This window comes from Procambarus clarkii, chromosome 63, assembly GCF_040958095.1.
Source record: "Procambarus clarkii isolate CNS0578487 chromosome 63, FALCON_Pclarkii_2.0, whole genome shotgun sequence".
Lineage (NCBI taxonomy): Eukaryota > Metazoa > Arthropoda > Malacostraca > Decapoda > Cambaridae > Procambarus > Procambarus clarkii.
This window is the reverse complement of record NC_091212.1, coordinates 23,734,999-23,756,585: the sequence shown is the minus strand read 5'-3', so window position 1 is coordinate 23,756,585 and position 21,587 is coordinate 23,734,999. Positions and strand designations below refer to the sequence as shown.

General features: G+C 41.6%; 1 protein-coding gene across 1 annotated transcript in view; it reads right to left on the bottom strand.

The window, feature by feature from the left end:
• Positions 1 to 2,864: 2,864 nt before the first annotated feature.
• The window catches only part of LOC123769465 (RNA-binding protein Musashi homolog Rbp6), a 1,480,583-nt gene continuing 1,461,860 nt past the window's right edge, over positions 2,865 to 21,587 (bottom strand). Inside the window, exons 12-16 of the mRNA XM_069308801.1 lie at positions 17,507 to 17,679; positions 17,160 to 17,403; positions 11,297 to 11,484; positions 8,116 to 8,167; positions 2,865 to 4,238 (exon numbers count right to left, since the gene is read on the bottom strand). Of these exons, the coding sequence (XP_069164902.1) occupies positions 8,129 to 8,167; positions 11,297 to 11,484; positions 17,160 to 17,403; positions 17,507 to 17,679 (644 nt within the window). The 3' untranslated portion in view covers positions 2,865 to 4,238; positions 8,116 to 8,128. The remainder of the gene's footprint in view (positions 4,239 to 8,115; positions 8,168 to 11,296; positions 11,485 to 17,159; positions 17,404 to 17,506; positions 17,680 to 21,587) is intronic.

Genomic DNA, 21,587 nt, shown 5'->3' with positions numbered 1-21,587 from the left:
TCTACCAAGGCTGCTAGCCACCAGAGGCTAGTAGCTCCCACCGTCACGCATAGTCTTATAAGCACGACCACCTCGGAACCCTCAATAAGGGTGGGGGGTGGGGGGGGTTAGGAGGGGGGTTAGTACGGTAGGTGGTCGTTATAAGGGGGTGGGGGTGGGGGGGGCGGGAGGTCAGACGCACGTGTGTTGTAATTCTTTCATAAAAGGGGTCAGAGGGTGGGGGGGGGAAGGGGGAGGGGGGGGGCTGCCAAAACTTTGTATTTCCGTTAACAAGATGAAAAAATAATCTACATTTATGAGACGTACAATAAACCTTTTATCTGTTTTTAAATCGGCCATCAGTGTAACAAGAGCACATACACTGACATTTGCATCCTGAAGTATATCTTCTACCTAACAAAAACCTACTCAAACATAATTGTTTCTTTGGAAACTCTTTACCGATTTCTAATGACCAATGATCTGCCTATATTTTCACTAGTTAAAGATTCTATTTACATCATCTGACATTGTGTCTATGGAGACAATGGGGTCTTTTAGCTACAAGTAAAATACAAAGTCTTAACTAAAATAATAATAACAGTTGCATAGAAATTTGTTTTTTTAACGTTAGACAGCAGACTTGCAAACTTTCCGAAAAGTTTTAAATAATAAAAGAGTAAAAACACAGTCTATACACTATATCATAAAGTTCTAATTATACCAGTCGGCAGTAGCTTTGATAATAAACTCTCAAACTATCATAAAACCTTTCCAACACAACCCATGGGAGAAAGCGACGGAGCCTTGATAGTGAAATGTGGCCTAACAAATACCTAGACTTTCTTTAAAAATACCCTGTAGGTGATGAGGTCACAGGCTGTGGACCCAAGGCTTCCACCGGTAAGTGTTCCAGCGACGTAGCGGCATATAGCAAAATTTCCCCTCTGAAAAAAAAATCAGACTCCATCATGTGTAATGTCTGTCAAGTTTACTCTCGCGGTCCACAGCCTCTGGCGTCACCGCCCACAGGCACACACACATTGCATCCTAGGTTTAAATTATCATCATCATCATCATCATCATATCATCATCATCATCGTCAGTATCTAACGCATTACAAATAGCTTACACAGCCATATAAAATTTATCAGATGGAACGGGAATGGCTGAAAAGACTATGTCTATGCTCTACGACACTCAACACACACCATCCAACAAGGGAGAGATCACATACGGGCTAGCGAAGTGAACGCAGTTACACAAAGGAAGTCGTTTGATTTTCTGTCTTATAATACATTGTTGGGTTGTATTCTGTGGTATTTTCTACGTAGCGAATATTGGGAACTAGCCATGTATCCTCAGTATTCTTGTTCTGGACTAAAATTAGAAAAAAATGCATATTTGTATGCACATGTGTAAAAAATGCTCAGAACTAAGTTCTCGTTTGTTCTTATATATCAAGAGTTTAAAACAAGAGGAAACTCGTCCTACACATCACTAACTGCATCCACATGTCTACTTCTCTACATGAAAGACATTCACTTCTCACACCTTATCTCTGTAAGATGGGCGGCTCGAATAACCAAACGTAACGCATCACACAACAGAATCATCAAGGAAAACAGAGTTAACCAGAGCTATCCCATCGTTCCTGCTCGAAACAGGTTCGATTATATCGCTCACGTATAAATCTGGCCTAAGATGCTGCGCAGTCGCCTTGATATCTGCTGCTTTACGATGTTACAAAAATATAGTGAAATATTTTGGCATATGGGTCGCCAGTTCGCCTGAAGTGGAGTCGGGAAGAGGAGAATGAAATAGGGAAGAGGGGAATGGAATAAGGAAGAGGGGAATGGAAGAGGGAAAGCGTGTTTACATTCGTCACAAGTACCCAGATCAAGACCCCAAAGCCTCGACTAGATATAAACGCACATTCAGAGAAATTAGAAATAAGAATTTGATTAGAGAGAAGTCGAAGGTGAACTCAACTGTTCTATTTCCTCTCGCACCTTCCAAAACACTCACGGTACGGAGAGATGACGAGAGATTTTGGATGCCTCTGCCTACTAAAGGTAAGAGCCAATGAAACAAGAATGGCGCCGACTTCTGCAAGAGACTGACTGACTAAAGTGTCAACTTCAGTGTACCTCCCAAACAGCAGCCAGTCTGGGACGTGGCCAAGACCAGGGGAAAGTGTCAGTAGACAAACCAAGAGATAAAAGCCTTATGACAAAAAGACAAGTTGTTTTTGTTTTTAACTGGGACGTGGAAAAAGGCACAGTCAAATTGACTAATATTGATAAACAAAACAAAAAACTGGAGAGATGAGTGAGAGGTAGACAGAGAAGGGAAATAGACTCCGCTTCAAGAGACTGGAGGGAAGAAGTGTTTGGTTAAAGTCATATGTAATATTTACACACCAGAGCGCCAGGTCTGCCATCTTCTGTCCAATTAATAATCATAAACCCCTGGCACTTTTTTGTGTAAATATATATATATAAATTTATATTTTATATATATATATATTTATATTTATATATACATTATATATTTATATATATATTTATATTTATATATATTTATATATATATTTATATCTATATATATTTATATATATATTATATATATATATGTTTTATATATATATTTATATAGCTTTTGTATTTTCCTACACGTGAAGGAGTTTAAAAAAGATAAATAAGCAAGCACAATAACCAATAGTCGATTGAAATAACGTTTTTGTTAAAAATTTATCTACTTAACGCAGTTATACATTATTAATTAAAATTATCTTCTTAAACGTGATTATATATATATATATATATATATATATATATATATATATATATATATATATATATATATATATATATATATATATAAATATGTTTGAATATACATATGTTTGGATAAATAAGGAATACTTGAACAAGGATACAACATCAATGCCAGGATTATTACTGATGAAGATTAAACACGTCTGACATTTTGTCCTTATATAAGCCTATGTTTTGTATCACATTTGACTGTAAACAACTAATTTTCAAAGCGCTTTGTGGTGGTCAAGTTTGAACGGAGTGAAAAGTCGGAAAAAACAATTCGTAAGCTTACCCTGTGATGCCAGTTAATGATGAGATGTGAAGAAACCAGCCAATGTGATCCTTGAGACACTGGACAATAAGAGCGAGTCTTCGCTGGCCTAACCACAAATGCTACGACAATCCTGGCCTAGTATTTACTTCTCTCTACAACCTTTTGCTTTACCCTGTACAATAAACTTCTAATTACTTCTACTGAGGTGTAGACGTGAGTTGATCATCTACTTGTGGCGAGATCGGCTATTTTGAACTCTAAGATTGACGGCTCGTTTAAGGATTAATTTTCCATTTTCTTTGTTAAATGAGAAACACTACTGTATTTGCGTGTGTCTCCTATTCAAAATGACAAACCCCGTCACATGACGTATAAATCAATCAGAATAACATTATAACGGATGCAACACCTTTACTATATATATACACAACTTAAATGGCTAGCCACAGGTCTCTAAAAATACCAACTTCCATGTCACTTTCACATGCAATAGCAATAGTATGCTTAAGTTTACGTACCACTGCTGTAAAGCTTTAATTCTTGTCTCATAGGCTAAATGTCAAGCCCATGAAATGGAGACAAAACACTCCATTAGACGCTTGTAAGATCAGTTCTAAGGTAGCATAGTACATAACGCCACATATAATGTTCCAGGGAGGAAGGGACAGGAGGGTGGGGTGGGCCCAAGTCATTATCCATCGTGTTCCAGAAAGATACTGGATCGCAGACGTATGCTGGAGCTCCGCGAAGGAAAGATCCGGAAAGATAACAGTCCACCATCTCCGTCCTCTGGGGTGAAGGGGCCCAGTAATGTCAGCTGGGGGGTAAAGGCCAGCCTCTGACTCGTGTGAAGAGGCGAGCGTGCGGTGTGGTGGTGAGGGCTGGTGAAGGTGGTGGTTGTGGTGGTGGTGGTGGTGGTGGTAGTGGTGGTCATGGCGAAGTAGAGGAAGAGCCAAACATCCACCATGGCGGAGCCGACCCCGTGCTGTTGGTGGTTGTTGTTGCTGCTGTGGTGGAATTGGTGGTAATAGGGGTGGTTGTATTAGTAGTAGTTGTGGTGGTGGTGGTGGCAGTGGCTAAAGACACTCCCCTAGTGAAAGAGGGTCCACCACCAGGCCAGTTTCCACAGGCTAAACATCACGACTATACTGCCCGAGGCTCATCTGGGAATAGACAAGATAAAAACAGACGTTAGTACACCTCGGCCACACCAGAGGGCCACAACACAACCCTCACACGCCTCGCTAACTACCAAACACAGATCTTCTTCTCTCTTAAAACATTTTTTTTATACAAGGAATGCACTTATAGAGCACAAATAAAACTGAAAATATATAAAACTTAAATGATGATAAAGTAAAAGTATTTAAAGTTCTCGAGGAGAACTTAGCAAGAAGTATTTATCACAATGACATGAGGAAACTTCTACAATCAGTATTGCAACACAAATTAAGGAACAATCGAATACAAAGCATTTCATTACATTCAAACAGTGACAATCACTCGATCAGGAAGTCCTACATTCCCCTTTCCCCCTTAAAAAAAACACAGCCTCAAAACATAGAAACACTCACAGATGTTGGCAACCCCCATTGGAAACTATCCCAAATGTTGACAACTTCGTACGGAATGATATCACAGATGTTGGCAGCCTCGTAATGAACGATCACAGGTGTTGTCAACCTCGCAAGGAATGATATCACAGATGTTGGCAACCTTATCCACACGTGAGGAGAAAATGAATGTTGTGGACAAATGTGTACAGTGAATGTTTTCGATATCCAAGTTGACACGATAACCAACGTGCAACGTCAAGACGTCAGGTCCTCAGCGTTAAGTTGACTTTTGTAACTTTGTGAAATAAACTTGTAAAAATTACTTGTACAACACCCCAAGACTAGGGATGAGACACTCCAAGTTCTTTTCGCAATGACCTGTTTGTTTCTTTGAGGGAGAAATGATAAAAGTGCCGAGACTGACTGGGAGTTCTTCATTACTTACAAGAACAATTCATGGAGTTCTTCATTACTTACAAGAACAATTCATGGAGTTCTTCATTACTTACAAGAACAATTCATGGAGTTCTTCATTACTTACAAGAACAATTCATGGAGTTCTTCATTACAAGAACAATTCATGGAGTTCTTCAGTACTTACAAGAACAATTCATGGAGTTCATTACAAGAACAATTCATGGAGTTCTTCATTACTTACAAGAACAATTCATGGAGTTCTTCATTACTTACAAGAACAATTCATGGAGTTCTTCATTACTTACAAGAACAATTCATGGAGTTCTTCATTACAAGAACAATTCATGGAGTTCTTCAGTACTTACAAGAACAATTCATGGAGTTCATTACAAGAACAATTCATGGAGTTCTTCATTACTTACAAGAACAATTCATGGAGTTCTTCATTACTTACAAGAACAATTCATGGAGTTCTTCATTACTTACAAGAACAATTCATGGAGTTCTTCATTACTTACAAGAACAATTCATGGAGTTCTTCATTACAAGAAGAATTCATGGAGTTCTTCATTACTTACAAGAACAATTCATGGAGTTCTTCATTACTTACAAGAACAATTCATGGAGTTCTTCATTACTTACAAGAACAATTCATGGAGTTCTTCATTACTTACAAGAACAATTCATGGAGTTCTTCATTACAAGAACAATTCATGGAGTTCTTCAGTACTTACAAGAACAATTCATGGAGTTCATTACAAGAACAATTCATGGAGTTCTTCATTACTTACAAGAACAATTCATGGAGTTCTTCATTACTTACAAGAACAATTCATGGAGTTCTTCATTACAAGAACAATTCATGGAGTTCTTCATTACAAGAACAATTCATGGAGTTCTTCATTACAAGAAGAATTCATGGAGTTCTTCAGTACTTACAAGAACAATTCATGGAGTTCATTACAAGAACAATTCATGGAGTTCTTCATTACTTACAAGAACAATTCATGGAGTTCTTCATTACTTACAAGAACAATTCATGGAGTTCTTCATTACTTACAAGAACAATTCATGGAGTTCTTCATTACTTACAAGAACAATTCATGGAGTTCTTCATTACTTACAAGAACAATTCATGGAGTTCTTCATTACAAGAACAATTCATGGAGTTCTTCAGTACTTACAAGAACAATTCATGGAGTTCATTACAAGAACAATTCATGGAGTTCTTCATTACTTACAAGAACAATTCATGGAGTTCTTCATTACTTACAAGAACAATTCATGGAGTTCTTCATTACTTACAAGAACAATTCATGGAGTTCTTCATTACTTACAAGAACAATTCATGGAGTTCTTCATTACAAGAAGAATTCATGGAGTTCTTCATTACTTACAAGAACAATTCATGGAGTTCTTCATTACTTACAAGAACAATTCATGGAGTTCTTCATTACTTACAAGAACAATTCATGGAGTTCTTCATTACTTACAAGAACAATTCATGGAGTTCTTCATTACAAGAACAATTCATGGAGTTCTTCAGTACTTACAAGAACAATTCATGGAGTTCATTACAAGAACAATTCATGGAGTTCTTCATTACTTACAAGAACAATTCATGGAGTTCTTCATTACTTACAAGAACAATTCATGGAGTTCTTCATTACAAGAACAATTCATGGAGTTCTTCATTACAAGAACAATTCATGGAGTTCTTCATTACAAGAAGAATTCATGGAGTTCTTCAGTACTTACAAGAACAATTCATGGAGTTCATTACAAGAACAATTCATGGAGTTCTTCATTACTTACAAGAACAATTCATGGAGTTCTTCATTACTTACAAGAACAATTCATGGAGTTCTTCATTACTTACAAGAACAATTCATGGAGTTCTTCATTACTTACAAGAACAATTCATGGAGTTCTTCATTACAAGAAGAATTCATGGAGTTCTTCAGTACTTACAAGAACAATTCATGGAGTTCATTACAAGAACAATTCATGGAGTTCTTCATTACTTACAAGAACAATTCATGGAGTTCTTCATTACTTACAAGAACAATTCATGGAGTTCTTCATTACAAGGACAATTTATGGAGTTCTTCATTACAAGAAGAATTCATGGAGTTCTTCAGTACTTACAAGAACAATTCATGGAGTTCATTACAAGAAGAATTCATGGAGTTCTTCATTACTTACAAGAACAATTCATGGAGTTCTTCATTACTTACAAGAACAATTCATGGAGTTCTTCATTACTTACAAGAACAATTCATGGAGTTCTTCATTACAAGAACAATTCATGGAGTTCTTCAGTACTTACAAGAACAATTCATGGAGTTCATTACAAGAACAATTCATGGAGTTCTTCATTACTTACAAGAACAATTCATGGAGTTCTTCATTACTTACAAGAACAATTCATGGAGTTCTTCATTACAAGAACAATTCATGGAGTTCTTCATTACAAGAAGAATTCATGGAGTTCTTCAGTACTTACAAGAACAATTCATGGAGTTCATTACAAGAAGAATTCATGGAGTTCTTCATTACTTACAAGAACAATTCATGGAGTTCTTCATTACTTACAAGAACAATTCATGGAGTTCTTCATTACAAGAACAATTCATGGAGTTCTTCATTACTTAAAAGAACAATTCATGGAGTTCTTCATTACTTACAAGAACAGTTCTAGGAGTTCGGGACAACATAAAAGAACAGTAATGTTTCAATAACATACACAAGTTATTGGCACACAAGCCTTATCTGTAACACGTTACGTTACAGATAACATGTTGCGTGGTGCCACAATTCATCAAACAGAAACGGACTTCGACAAACGTAACTTCATAAACTTGTGTGTTTTTACAAACTCGATATTGTCAATACAAGAAGCAACCACCCCCCCCCCTCCCCTGTAAATACAGATTAAATCCAGATTACATAAAGTGCGCAAAACTTACCCTTCATGTTAATGCAATATATTACATTAAACTTACCAAGATCTGCGATATATTACATTAAACTTACCAAGATCTGCGATATATTACATTAAACTTACCAAGATCTATTTCTCAGTGGTATCCGTTGGCGTAGGCAGCTATGAGAGGACCCTGAAACATCGTTATGGCGTATTAGCATACTGCAGCATGGTAAATATGAGTCATTAGGAGGAGAAATCGCTGTCAATGTGAGTATATTTGGAAAGAATGAGAGGAGGATAAACACTGGGATATGATGGGACAGAAGAAGCAAGAAACACACCAGCCACTTGAGGCAATGCACCGAGGTGTATGGAGTTAGACCTAGTTCCTCCGGAGATACTGATAAGATAGGAAGATGGTACTCCTGCCTCCTACCTCCTCCTCCTCCTCGTCCTACGTGCTCCTGTCGTCCCCTCACCCGTCCAGCAGACGGGTTGGGGTCGAGGAGAGGGTCTACACCTGACCTTTAATATCTGTCTGCGTTTTAGGTCGTTGACTTAAAGGTCACAGCCATTATTGTCTTAGGCACGAATACCTATGTTTATTCCTGCTGACTCCCGCACTCCTTTATTTATATATATATATATATATATATATATATATATATATATATATATATATATATATATATATATATATAATATAATATATCTATATAATATGTATATAAATGATATCTCGTTTGAAAATGTTACGGACCTGGTCACATTTGGGTGTATACGAGGATCGAACACGAGCACGCTTGCTCTTGGGAAATACCAATAAACATCGAACACGTTTGAGACATTATATAAAATCAGCTGATGCCATATTGACCTAAAATCCTGACCAAGACTACTTGCCATTGAAATCTTCGTGCTGTCTTCTGTTTTAATAGGAATTAGACAACACCCATTAACGATCCAATTTCAACTTGTTTCTCAAGCGGGAGTCTGTTAATAGGCTCTAGTTTGATCCTTCGTCCCGTTTATTACTATTTAATCAAACCGTCGCTTCGTGATTGGTTTTGTTTTTAATCGGTTTCTATTTTTTTTCCCCTTGTCGACCATCAGTTTAGTCCGTTTAAGGTTAATACAATTTCCCTTAATCGGATTAAGTCCGAACGGAAAGCTCTTTCGTTCTCTGGTACATGTGTGTGTGTGATGAAGGGGGGGGGGGGGGGGTAGTGGGTAGATGTGGGGGGGGGACTTGTTAGGGAATGGGCGGGAGTGGTTGATGTGGGAGCGGTAGATTGGGGGAATGGGGGTTGAAGAGGAGAAAGGGGTTGGTGGGGGAAGGGGATAAATGGAGGGAAGTTGAGGGAGAGAAGGGGTTGAAGGGGCAAGGATTTAAGGTGGGGTTTAGTGGGGAAATGAGTTTAATGGAGACGGGTAGATTTGGGGTGTTGGATGGGTTGATAGGGAGGATGTAGATGGGGGGGGGAGGTGTTGAGGGGGTAGAACGGGGCTTCGTGGGGAAATGGGGAAAATGAAAGAAACGGTAGTGTGTGTGATGGAGCGGGGAAAGGCGTGTAGTTGCTTACCTCTGGGAAAACATATGCTTCAAATACCCTAAAAAAAAAAAATTGGTGTTTAAGGCAAGCTTAAAAACACAACTGTTTCATACACCACAGATAAAAGAGGTAATACAAATACACAGCGAAAAAAAGAGCATTCGGATATTTTGTATTAACTTATAATCCGACTATTATTCCCCGCCGTTCTCTTTACTGGTAACCCAAAAAATTAAAACCATCACAAATTCTAACGTATCTAATTCTAAAGTATTTAAATCTAAATTCTAAAGATCACGCGACAACACCAAAAAACTCGAGTTAATCTAAATTTACAATCGGGCTAAAAACGACATCATTACCGACTAGCAAGTCTTTCCTCCCGAACATTTAGCTCACTTAACCAACTTTTAAGCCAAGGGTCCCTCAGCACTCTCTGACTTATGAATATCAAATCCCCCAAGTAAGAGATTAGCAGAACAGGCCGCGGGATAGAACGAGAGGGATGGAAACTGGAGGAAGAATGAGAACGAGATGAGGAGGAAGAGGTAGAGGATGCTGAGAAGGAAGGAAGGAGGAGAGGCGACATATACCTTGAAAAATATTTGCTAACTACGTCATTCACACAGATAGAGGTTCGATTGATTATTTCAAGCGTATGTTACTCATCATTCTCAGCCTCATGTCCATCCTGTCTCTCCTCTTCCACACAGACGCGTGTATTTCGAGCTGAGGCGAAGTACCTTGCCTGTGAGGGTAAGCTGCACCAAGTCACCCTTCAGGAGATATTATACGATGTCAAGTTATACCTTTAATATACTCCTTAGGTGGTAGAGAAATAGGCAGAGAAGGGACGAAATAAACCACGTGAGGATTAAATGTGTATTCACCTAGTTGTGCTTGCGGGGGTTGAGCGGCCCGCCTCTCAACTGTCATTCAACTGTTTCTACTACTATTTTTTTTCTCACACCACACACACACACACACACACACCAGGAAGCAGCCTGTGACAACTGACTAACTCCCAGGTATCTATTTACTGCTAGGTAACAGGAGCATCAGGATGAAAGGAACTCTGCCCATTGTTTCTCGCCGGTGCCGGGAATCGAACCCGGGACCACAGGATCACACGTCCAGCGTGCTGTGTGCGTGTGCGTGTGTGTGTGTGTGTGTGTGTGTGTGTGTGTGTGTGTGTGTGTGTGTGTGTGTGTGTGTGTGTGTGTGTGATGCAGCCATTTACGAAAATGGTTATGCTTAGTAATCCACTAGGATTTTACCCATCTTCCACTCGTCCATCCATCAACTGTGCTCTATTCTTTATCATCCATTAATCAACTACGTCTAGGGAACCTGTTGTCCTTTTGTCGTAAAGCAGGAGCGGTACACAGGATAGAGAAGCACATGTAGAGGACCAACACATAACAGAGCGTGGCTAGAGGGGCTCTAACGTCCCCCTGGTAAAGTGTAAACACACAACAAAGAAAGTATTCAAAGAATAATTAACAAAAACGTGGGTGAGAGAGAGAGAGAGAGAGAGACAATGTAAGATAACTGAGGAAAGGAGAGATGGAGAGGCGATGAAGCAAATGGAAAAAAAAATATAGCATTAAACACAAACTTGAAGATATTTTCTTATTTATATTCTCAAGAACTTACAAAATAATTAAATTAATTTGTCAAATATACATTCCCACGACATTGATTTATTGTTTTTAAATTACGAAAGGAACATATTAATAAAAATATATATATGTGAAGTACATTACCCTGTTGACAGCCACGGGGAAGGAGGAAGGCTGTGGGGAGGCGGCCTGAACGTATCCGACGGCGGTGTCTCCTGGGGCAGCGGAGAACACGTCCATGGGCCCTGGGGAGCCTGCGGGCCCAAAGCCCCTACTGGTAGCCGTGGCGGGGGACGTAGGGGGTCCATACCCCTGGGGGAAACTGTTCATCACTGTCAGGGGCGGGGGGAGGGAAGAGGAACGTGTGTGAATAGATAATTATCTGGCTAATTCCTCTTGTGCTTTAGTATAGCAGTCAGGGAGGGAGAAAAGTCTTATTATGCCAGTATATAGTTGCTTCTGGAGTCTTATTGTCGGTTGGTGGATAGTTATAGCTTGTCTCCCACTCGTGGGGGTCGGTGGCTCCAGTCTCCTAGTGCCCAGGCGAATGTAACATAATTATAAAATGAATAACGTCACCTATGGGGAGAATAACTTTACCTATGGAGGGAATAACTTCACCTATAGAGTGAATAACTTCATCTATGGGGAGAATAACTTCACCTATGGGGAGAATAACTTCACCTATGGGGAGAATAACTTCACCTATGGGGAGAATAACTTCACCTATGGGGAGAATAACTTCACCTATGGGGAGAATAACTTTACCTATGGAGGGAATAACTTCACCTATTGAGTGAATAACTTCATCTATGGGGAGAATAACTTCACCTATGGGGAGAATAACTTCACCTATGGGGAGAATAACTTCACCTATGGAATGAATAACCCTACTCATTGAGTGAATAATTCTACCCCATGAAGTAAATAATGCATGTCCCCAGGCAGTCAGTAACAAACACTGTGGCCATGGAGCTGGGGGGTCATCCTTCAAAAGCACATATATAGATTATAGAAAAATAGATCGATAGTCATTGATCATCATTGATGGTCACTGAGACAGCCGGTGGCTGAAAAAGCGGGCTCAGAGAGCTAAAGCTCGAACCTGTATGCAAAAATCAGTGTACACCAGTGTTGTTGAGTTACACGAAGGTCACACTCACCAAGGTCACACTCACCAAGGTCACACTCACGAAGGTCACACTCACGAAGGTCACACTCACGAAGGTCACACTCACCAAGGTCACACTCACGAAGGTCACACTCACGAAGGTCACACTCACCAAGGTCACACTCACCAAGGTCACACTCACCAAGGTCACACTCACCAAGGTCACACTCACGAAGGTCACACTCACCAAGGTCACACTCACCAAGGTCACACTCACGAAGGTCACACTCACGAAGGTCACACTCACCAAGGTCACACTCATGAAGGTCACACTCACCAAGGTCACACTCACGAAGGTCACACTCACGAAGGTCACACTCACGAAGGTCACACTCACCAAGGTCACACTCACCAAGGTCACACTCACCAAGGTCACACTCACCAAGGTCACACTCACCAAGGTCACACTCACCAAGGTCACACTCACCAAGGTCACACTCACCAAGGTCACACTCACCAAGGTCACACTCACCAAGGTCACACTCAGTCGAGTTCAATTCATCACACCAGCACCAGATATCTGTGAAGGCTCTGCCTGAGAGAAAAACAATTCCCACCAGCAGTAGCAAGATGTATATATAGTCTCAGAAAACTCGCCCAAGATAACAGATATATACCATATATATACACCGAACGTAGGTGTATATGCACTGAGTTTAGTCCTGGACAATGTTCAGGACTAAAGTATACTTGCTAGTTGGTTAGCAGGCTGGTGAGGTGGCCTTAACCCATCCAAGGGTTGGTTGGCAAGCCTCAAGTCCGACACCACCAGAGAAAACATGACATCTCCAAAGACATAAACAGCGTCATTACGTCAACAAACCTAGTTAACGATGACCAAACCACACATAGAAGATGAGGAGACGACGACGTTTCGGTCCGTCTTGGATCATCATCAAATCGATTGACAGTCGACTTGATAATGGTCCAGGAGGAAACGTCGTGCTCTCTTCATCTTGTGTTGTGTGGTCTGGTCATCATATCTTCAGCCTCGTTATTTCGACTCATCGTCTACATACTTAGTTAACTTAACCGGCTGTTGTGATGAGGTTAACTCATCAGTGGGACAGGGGAGTGAAACTGCCATTACGGCATTACCGCTCATTACGGACCGAATCCTCATAATTCAGTTAACTACCTTCCATCCGGTTTCACTCATTTCTAAACACGTCTTGACTCCCATTTGTTACTAATTGTTGTTATCCAACTCCTCGCTCAAGATCCTTCCTGCTCACCCCCCTCCCCCCCCCCACACACATCCATTAGACAGTGATGTGATGGAGACAGACTCCATACACAGCTTCAAATGTAGATATGCAAGAGCCCAAGCCCAATAGGCTCAGGAATCTGTAAAACAGTCAACTGATAGTTGAGAGGCGGGATCAGTGAGCCGAAGCTCGACCCCCCGTAAGCCGACTTAGGTGAGTACATTTAAGTGAATACAGTTCTATACAAGCGTCCCAACATAGCGGAATAAATATTTGGTAATTATCCAACACGTCCCCTCGAATAGTACATCGTATTTTGACGTACAACTCCCGTGAGGCCAAAATCCGATGGACTTCAAGTCATAACCGCTCACAGAATTTACGTGATCGGTTATTTTTATTATTTTTATTCGAACCTAACCTGACAGAGGTTAGGTTCGGTTCATTCCCCTGTCCATTGTGTGGCCAGGGGGAATGTACCGAGGCAGGCCACACACCAGGACGTTGGCCACTCCCCGGATATGAACCGCACAGAAAGCCGACCCCCGAGAAGCCAGCAGACGAGTCATTCCTACTAATTTCAGCTGTTTTATAAATTTGTACAGTTTAGTACATCAGTTTAGTGACGTTGTGAACGCTCGAGAAGACATGCTGAATTGTCAACACCTACAGAGTGCCAACAGTAGAGGCACTGACAAAGAGAGGTGGAAAAGACAGCCAGGAAGAGAGGCAGAAGAGGGTTGCGGGAAGCTCGTATGAGCATGTTTGTGGTGAGAATGAGCCTTATGTTACCGGTGCTGTTACTGATGGGGGGCGGGGGGAGGATGTTCATGGGTGGCCAGATAGTGTGATATAAGATCAGCACTATAGGTCACAGGACGCAGCCCTGGAGCACTCCCCTTGTAACAATTTCCCCACAATGACGTTTCTCCAGTTCCACTTAAGTGTCATCATGCCCTGAGCCAGTTTCAGAGGATCCCCTTCATTCCACAAGGCTCTACCTTCCTCTAAACTTCCGCACTGAATCAAGTCTAACTGATGTCTAGGGTAATATCGTATTCTTTACCAATGACAATTGCTTCAAATGTGCACTTCAAAAGAATTTATTTGACAAATGGTCGTTCTTATGTAAAGTCAAAGTTGAGTCTTAATATTCACTCTTGTCAAGCTGCGCATTAATGACACCTGGAGGTGTCGTCTCAAGTAATTACCCCACAAATGTGTTGTTTATGACAATGGTAACAGTGAAAAATTGTTGTTGATAATGGTGGTTGTGTTGCTGGTGATGATTGTGGTTATCGACGAGACACCACTGGTGACAGTGATGAGATTGAAAAGTGTTTTTGTAAAACATACGACGTGAATATGAACCACCTGACCACCCTATTCATTCATACCTACCTACCGCCCATTCCATGCCTACCTCCCTCCCCCCCCCTCTCTCTCTCCCCTCACCGTATCTCCCCTCCCTCTCTCCTACCCTCCCTTCCTCTCTCTCTCTCAACCACAGTACCAATATATTTCCTTTCACTCTTCTCTCTCCCTGCACCCCATCCTGGCCAGCATATCTCACTTCCCCTTCCAAAAGTCACTATAAATACATTTGTTGAGAGTATACTCGTCGCGGCTAACAGCCACTACGCACTACTCCCACATATCTATGAATATACCACTTCCCCCTTCTCGAACCAGTAGTTATATCTGACCAAGAGTACAAGCAGTATAATCTCACCATTAGTAGCTGGTCATTTAGTACAACTCTTGAACACACAACTCTCTCAGACAAGTATATTTACTCAGAGCAAATGAACACTACTTTCCCAAGAGCGTATAACCTCTTCCGAACGAGTATATACTTCATCCAAAAAGAATTTATACCACCCTTAGCCATAGCTCTGTTACCCACAAGCTCACCACCGCCCCTCCATCACCACTCGCCACCGCCCCCCACCACCACTCGCCACCGCCACCGCCACTCGCCCACCACCACTCGCCCACCACCACTCGCCACCGCCCCCCACCACCCCTCGCCACCGCCACCACCACTCGCCACCGCCACCCACCACCACTCGCCACCGTCACTCGCCACCGCCCCCCACCACCACTCGCCCACCACCACTCGCCCACCACCACTCGCCACCGCCCCCCACCACCCCTCGCCACCGCCACCACCACTCGCCAACACACATACGGTGTAGGGCCATAAGTCTTCTCCTCTCCCTTAAAACCTAAATCGTTGTCAGAATTTTTAAGTTGCATCGACAGTGGACCGCTGGTGCAGATCAGCCGCCGATAGAAGCAAGTGAATTGGATTGCGTCGATAAATTGGTGAGGAGTTATTTCACGGCCGCCCAATCCTTGTCTAGCGAGGGCCAACTATTCTAGAGCCACTGTGAGGGAGAGAGAGAGAGAGAGAGAGAGAGAGAGAGAGAGAGAGAGAGAGAGAGAGAGAGAGAGAGAGAGAATGAATGCACGATGCAGAGTCTTCCAGATCACAATACGCATACGCTGACGGGCATCAATGTTTATTTTACCTGAACTGAGTTTCGAGAGTTGTTCTATTCTCCAAGCCCGGTCTTAAGGCAGGCTTGTGATAAGTTGATCTGAAAAGCTGCTACTTGATCCCGCCCGCAGACCTGCATATCCATTACACACACGCACGCACGCACACACACACGCACACACACACACACACGCACACACACACACACACACACACACACACACACACACACACACACACACACACACACACACACACACACACACACACGCACACACGCATGGGGATGAAGATGGAACTTGCTGAAGCTGGACAAGACTAAGGCTGTAGGACCAAACAACGACCAAAAGCCTTTTGATGGTCTCTTAAAACATGGTACTTGAAAGTGAACTACCAGAAAGTTTGAAGACAGCGTAGTGATGATACAAAAAAAGGGGAAACATCTGGAGACAAAGGACTGTATAATACACCGCCAGTATTGACGCGGGAATAATATGATAGAGTTGCTTTTAGCAAAGTTGTAAGCACGTCAATCAAGACTCCAATATTAAAAAACTGGTTCCCACTCGGCTTTCCATTAATTTCGTCCTCATATGTCCAACCAGCAGTTCTCTTTAGAAACCTCGGTCGTTTTCAGCTGTTTTATAATTATAAGATGAGCACTTAATGCAAGCCACAGTTCAGTTTGAGATACGCTTGTGAGTACAAACACACACATGAGAGCAAGCACGCACACATACACGTGCGCGGACGCACACATACACGTGCGCGGACGCACACATACACGTGCGCGGACGCACATTAATGCTTCGTAGTTCAGAGCAAAAATGGTGGCGAGCACCTAATGATAAAACCACTTGAGCACGAAGCAACTTTTAACAAAACTAATTATAAGAACGTCATATTACGTGAGGTCATTATCAGAAGACACAAAGCCATTACAACTATAAATCACTTGTAAGGGTTATGAAGATATTTATGATAGGAAATTCATATTGATTTCCACTAGGCACCAGCTTGAAGTTAGTGATACTCTGAAACCCCCGAGGCCTAAGCTTAAGAGAAAAAGAGTCAAACTCTGCTAGGGGGAAAAAACAAGAGGAACTGTAAGATATGGATCATTACCTGTAGTCCTGAGCATGGGGGAAGAGTTGATGTGGTCGGCGCGCGTGTGGGGCGCGCCGGGACCAGTAGCTGCCGTCACCTGGATTGACTGCTGACCTCGCTGATCGGCTCCTGAGCCACTCATGCTGACAGCGGCCAGGGCCCCGGAGTCGTAGTACGTCCCGGCAGCTGCCAGACGCTCAGCCTGCAGGTGGTAATGTAACATATCCTCTGTCACATCCCCCTGAAAGTGTGGATCGAGGATCTAAGAGGATTTTTACCTACCCATTTGCTCTACTGTGTTCACGGCATAGGTAAAAGGTACACACTGTACAGGTGGCGTGTGCGGGCGTGTTGGTTAGTCTTACCGTGAGCGTAGGGGTGATGGGCGCGGTTGGGGTGAGGGTAGGGGTGGCGACAGCGCCGGAATCGTAGTATGCTGTGGCTTTGAACCCGTCTGCAGGCGTGGGCGTCTGAGGGGACACGCCCGTGATGGAAGCACCAGTGGCTGAGGGGAAGTACCCACATCCGGCCGGGAACCCTGAGAACGAGTACGGGATAGCAGGCGTCACTGGAGGCTATGGTGAGGAGGCTGGGGTCACGGAGCTAAGGTCAAAACATACCGATAACAAAAAAGTCTCACTTCACACAAAGGTGAGACGGGGCAAAAAAATAAAAGATTCATTAAAAGTTTTGAACATCAAACCGGCCGGTTACTGATCAAAGTATTTCAGTTAGTGTGAAAATCCAGGAAAAATAGGTTGCAAAACTTGAGAAAACGACTCCCGACCAGAGTATTACAACAAGGGCATTTTAGTGACAAAAGTGTTAAGATATGTTCTGTATTAGTGAAGCATTGAAGAACTTCGTTGCAATCACCCTTAAAATAGAAAATGCTCTAAAAACCTCTATTTTCTCGGGTCAGGAACATGCCAGCCCAAAACGAGAGGTTACTAAAGCAAACTATTCGATTCGCACTAGAAAATCGTTCTAGGAAAACTAGAAAAATGGTCTAAAAACAGTCTATTCTAAAAGACGTCCGCTAAGAACCTGGAAGAGGAAACAGTTAGTTTTCTATATAGACACAGTGAGTATTCTAGTATTGCATAGTCGTCTAGTAATCTAGTCATCTGTTATCATATTCGCAGATCATGACAGCATTTTGACTAACAGTACATTCAGCTAGATTAGTAGTGATAGTTGCTAGCTATTTGAGACTAAACATTTTGTTAATATCAGAGAGAGATGAAGGGCGATCGCCGGACATGGCTAGATTCCTCTATAGATTCTAGAACCTATGTAGATACTAAGAACTATAGACACTATGATCTAGAAGAAGTGTTTTCTAGCAGAGTTCTTCTCTCTTCATTCCACGTTCTAGAAGGTCTCTTGGGCGACCTCTATTCCCAGATCATTCGTTCTATAGTATCTTCTAAGAGTTCACCTAGAATGTATCACTCTAAGGAAAATGTTGGAATAAGTAGCTAATTTCTATCCTGGTCACAATACAGCACACAAGAGGTGGACCAGGGAGACAGGAGGATGGGCACCGATGACTCTCGTACTTACTTCGCTATTCCAAAACGTCTTCGTTCCATCTTGAGTCAATGCATTCATTTTAGCTATATATATATATTTTTTTTTTATCAAAGCCATAATACCCCCTTTTATTTGTATAACCTCGTAGTCAAAAATAGGATAAACCAAATTTGTTTTATTCTCTACAGAGGAGCTAGGCTAAGAATGAAATGAAAAGGAAATAAATTGGGTTTATCTAGTGATGACAAGAGGGGGAAAAATCATATCTTCCTGATGGTCTACTTTATCACTTGGTTCTGAACAAACAATAAATGTCATCTAGCTAGAGAAACCTACAGACTTGGGAATACTCTTCTATTACACATTTGCAATGAAAAAAAGCAAAAAAGCTACATGATCTACATTCAAATTGGTTTTATTTTCCATAATTTATATATATATATATATATATATATATATATATATATATATATATATATATATATATATATATATATATATATATATATATTATTTTAGGGGGTATTACGTGCATGAACCCTTAGCATGGTAACTGTTGACCTAGAGACTCCAACAGCAAAAAGTTGCTAAATTACTGAACATTTCATAGAAAAAAGTACTCAAATTAAGAATGAGTGGGATCCATGACCTCAGTGTCACTACTCTCCCTAGGCCGAAGCTTGTATTAAAAACAAACAGAGATCTGAAAGTTATGTAAACATTCGCTAAAACGAAGGTTAGTTGTTCTTACCGGGTGTGAGAACCGGGACGGCGCGAATATGGGGGAGCGTATTGGAGGTTAGGGCTTTGCTTGGGTTCTCATTTCTGAGCGGTATGGCGGCAGTCAGCCCTATAACCACAGAAAACGTGAAGTGGTCAATGGCGGTCATGCCATTTTTAAAGGGGAATCTTCTCTAGCTCGTGTGATCTTACCGTCTTATTTACTCGTCTACAGCGGGGGAATGTTTACGGAGTGAGAGGAAATGGTAGGCGCTTGTTATTGGTTTTGAACCCCCCTTTGTATCCAGCAAGTTGGGTACGGGATTAATGTACCTCTTCCGAGTCGCTCGACCAGCATGAGACAGCGGTCGAGGAAACTTAACAAAAGAATCCACTATCTCTTCAATTTTTAGATGGAGATGAAACACTTCTTTAAGCTCTTATAAATTCAATGATAACCAAGAAATAAACTATTCAACTTACTTTATTGAAGACGTCATCATTGCCACGATATAATCTTAGCAGAGTAGAGTTTATAAGACAATAAGATCTTGGCTAATATTATAAGAACATTCAGTAGTACCTAAGTCCAAATTCCCATTTCAAAAGAGGTAATTTTTCAAAGGACTTTTTCTTTTGAAAAATATACCTCAGAGCTAGACCTTCTATGAGGACAGCTGAGAATATCACATTATGGCAACACACAGGAATACAATAGCCATCGTTATCGTACTCCGCAACACATAATGGACACCCCAGCATCGTACAGAAAAGGCTAAGAATTATCGTGCCAGAAAATGTATAATTCCACAATATGGTAATATAGTGGGACAAAAAAGGGGGGAGGGGGGGAGCTACAGTACAGCCTTAAGTAACGGCCTCTATTATAAATGGCAAAAAGCAGAGTTAAGGGAGTAGGAAGTGGCACCTTAGGACTAGTGCCATCGTGAGGAAGAGCGGCTAGGACTCGACGAAACACCTGTCTGCTCTCAACATCTGTACCTCTTCTCACCATCATGTCGGCTTAAATTCGGTATTAAGTAAACAATTTACAAGCTACTAAGTACAAACAGAATGTCCATAACCTTGGGTTCAAGACCTCGTAGAACTTTGGAGCTTGTAAACTGTTTACTAAAATATATATATTAGGCGGCCATGATGGCGGTACCGATGTCTTAAGTGGACACGTAGTTCCTTCGTGAATCTTGGCTCACAGCAGACAACGCTCACGTTACGCACTGACCCTTCAGTTGGGCGCTACAAGAATTATTAAAATCTAGGTTCGCGCCTACTCCTATTTCACCGCCAAAGTTGCTGCGCCTAGAGACACACACAGTAACACTAGATATACCAGAAATGTTCTAAGTTGATCTAGTTTGACTAAGAGTCTAAAACATTGGGTCAACCTTTACACATGCCTCAGATATCATGCAAATCAGCTTCCTCTTATCTAGAAACACTCTAGAATGAAGTAATTGGCGATAGACTAGAAGGAAATAGAAGTTTAAAAATTTTCACAATTATATTTATTTTACATACATACATAAATCAATTTTTTTTTAATGAGTTTTAACTGGTAGTGCTTAATGTTTAAAGGGCATACATCAACGTGTTATAGCTCGCTGTACACTGGACCAATGACAGTGGGTGTTGGTACAGCCTATGTACCCCGCTCTGGGTCTCTCTCGAGCGGCCACAATCCACAGTATTGAACTAAAAACCAAAAAAATTGACAAACAAGGATTGAAAATTCTATATCGCCGAGATTTGTGTCGTTCTAGATAATCTATGACCTTAGAACGGCTACTTGCCTCCCCCTCCCCCCCCCTCGACTTTCATCCTCCCCCCCCCCCCCACACCCCATCCCAATCACCTCTTCCTCCTTCCTCTCTTCTCTCTCATTATCCCCCCTTTCCCACCCACCCCTCTCTCTCTCTCTCTCTCTCTCTCTCTCTCTCTCCCAGAGCAGTGTGTGTGTGTGTTGACATCAGAGATAAACAGCACCAGTGTCCACGTCAACAATTGCGTCAACGTCTGCGTCTGTACCTGTCAACGATTGCGTCAATATGTGTCAACTGCATCATTGTTTTTGTCAACAATTGCGTTAACGCCTGTCAACTGCGTCAAAAAACTGCATCAATACCTGAATCAACGCGTGTCTCTTGTCTCAACTACGTCAACAACTGCGTC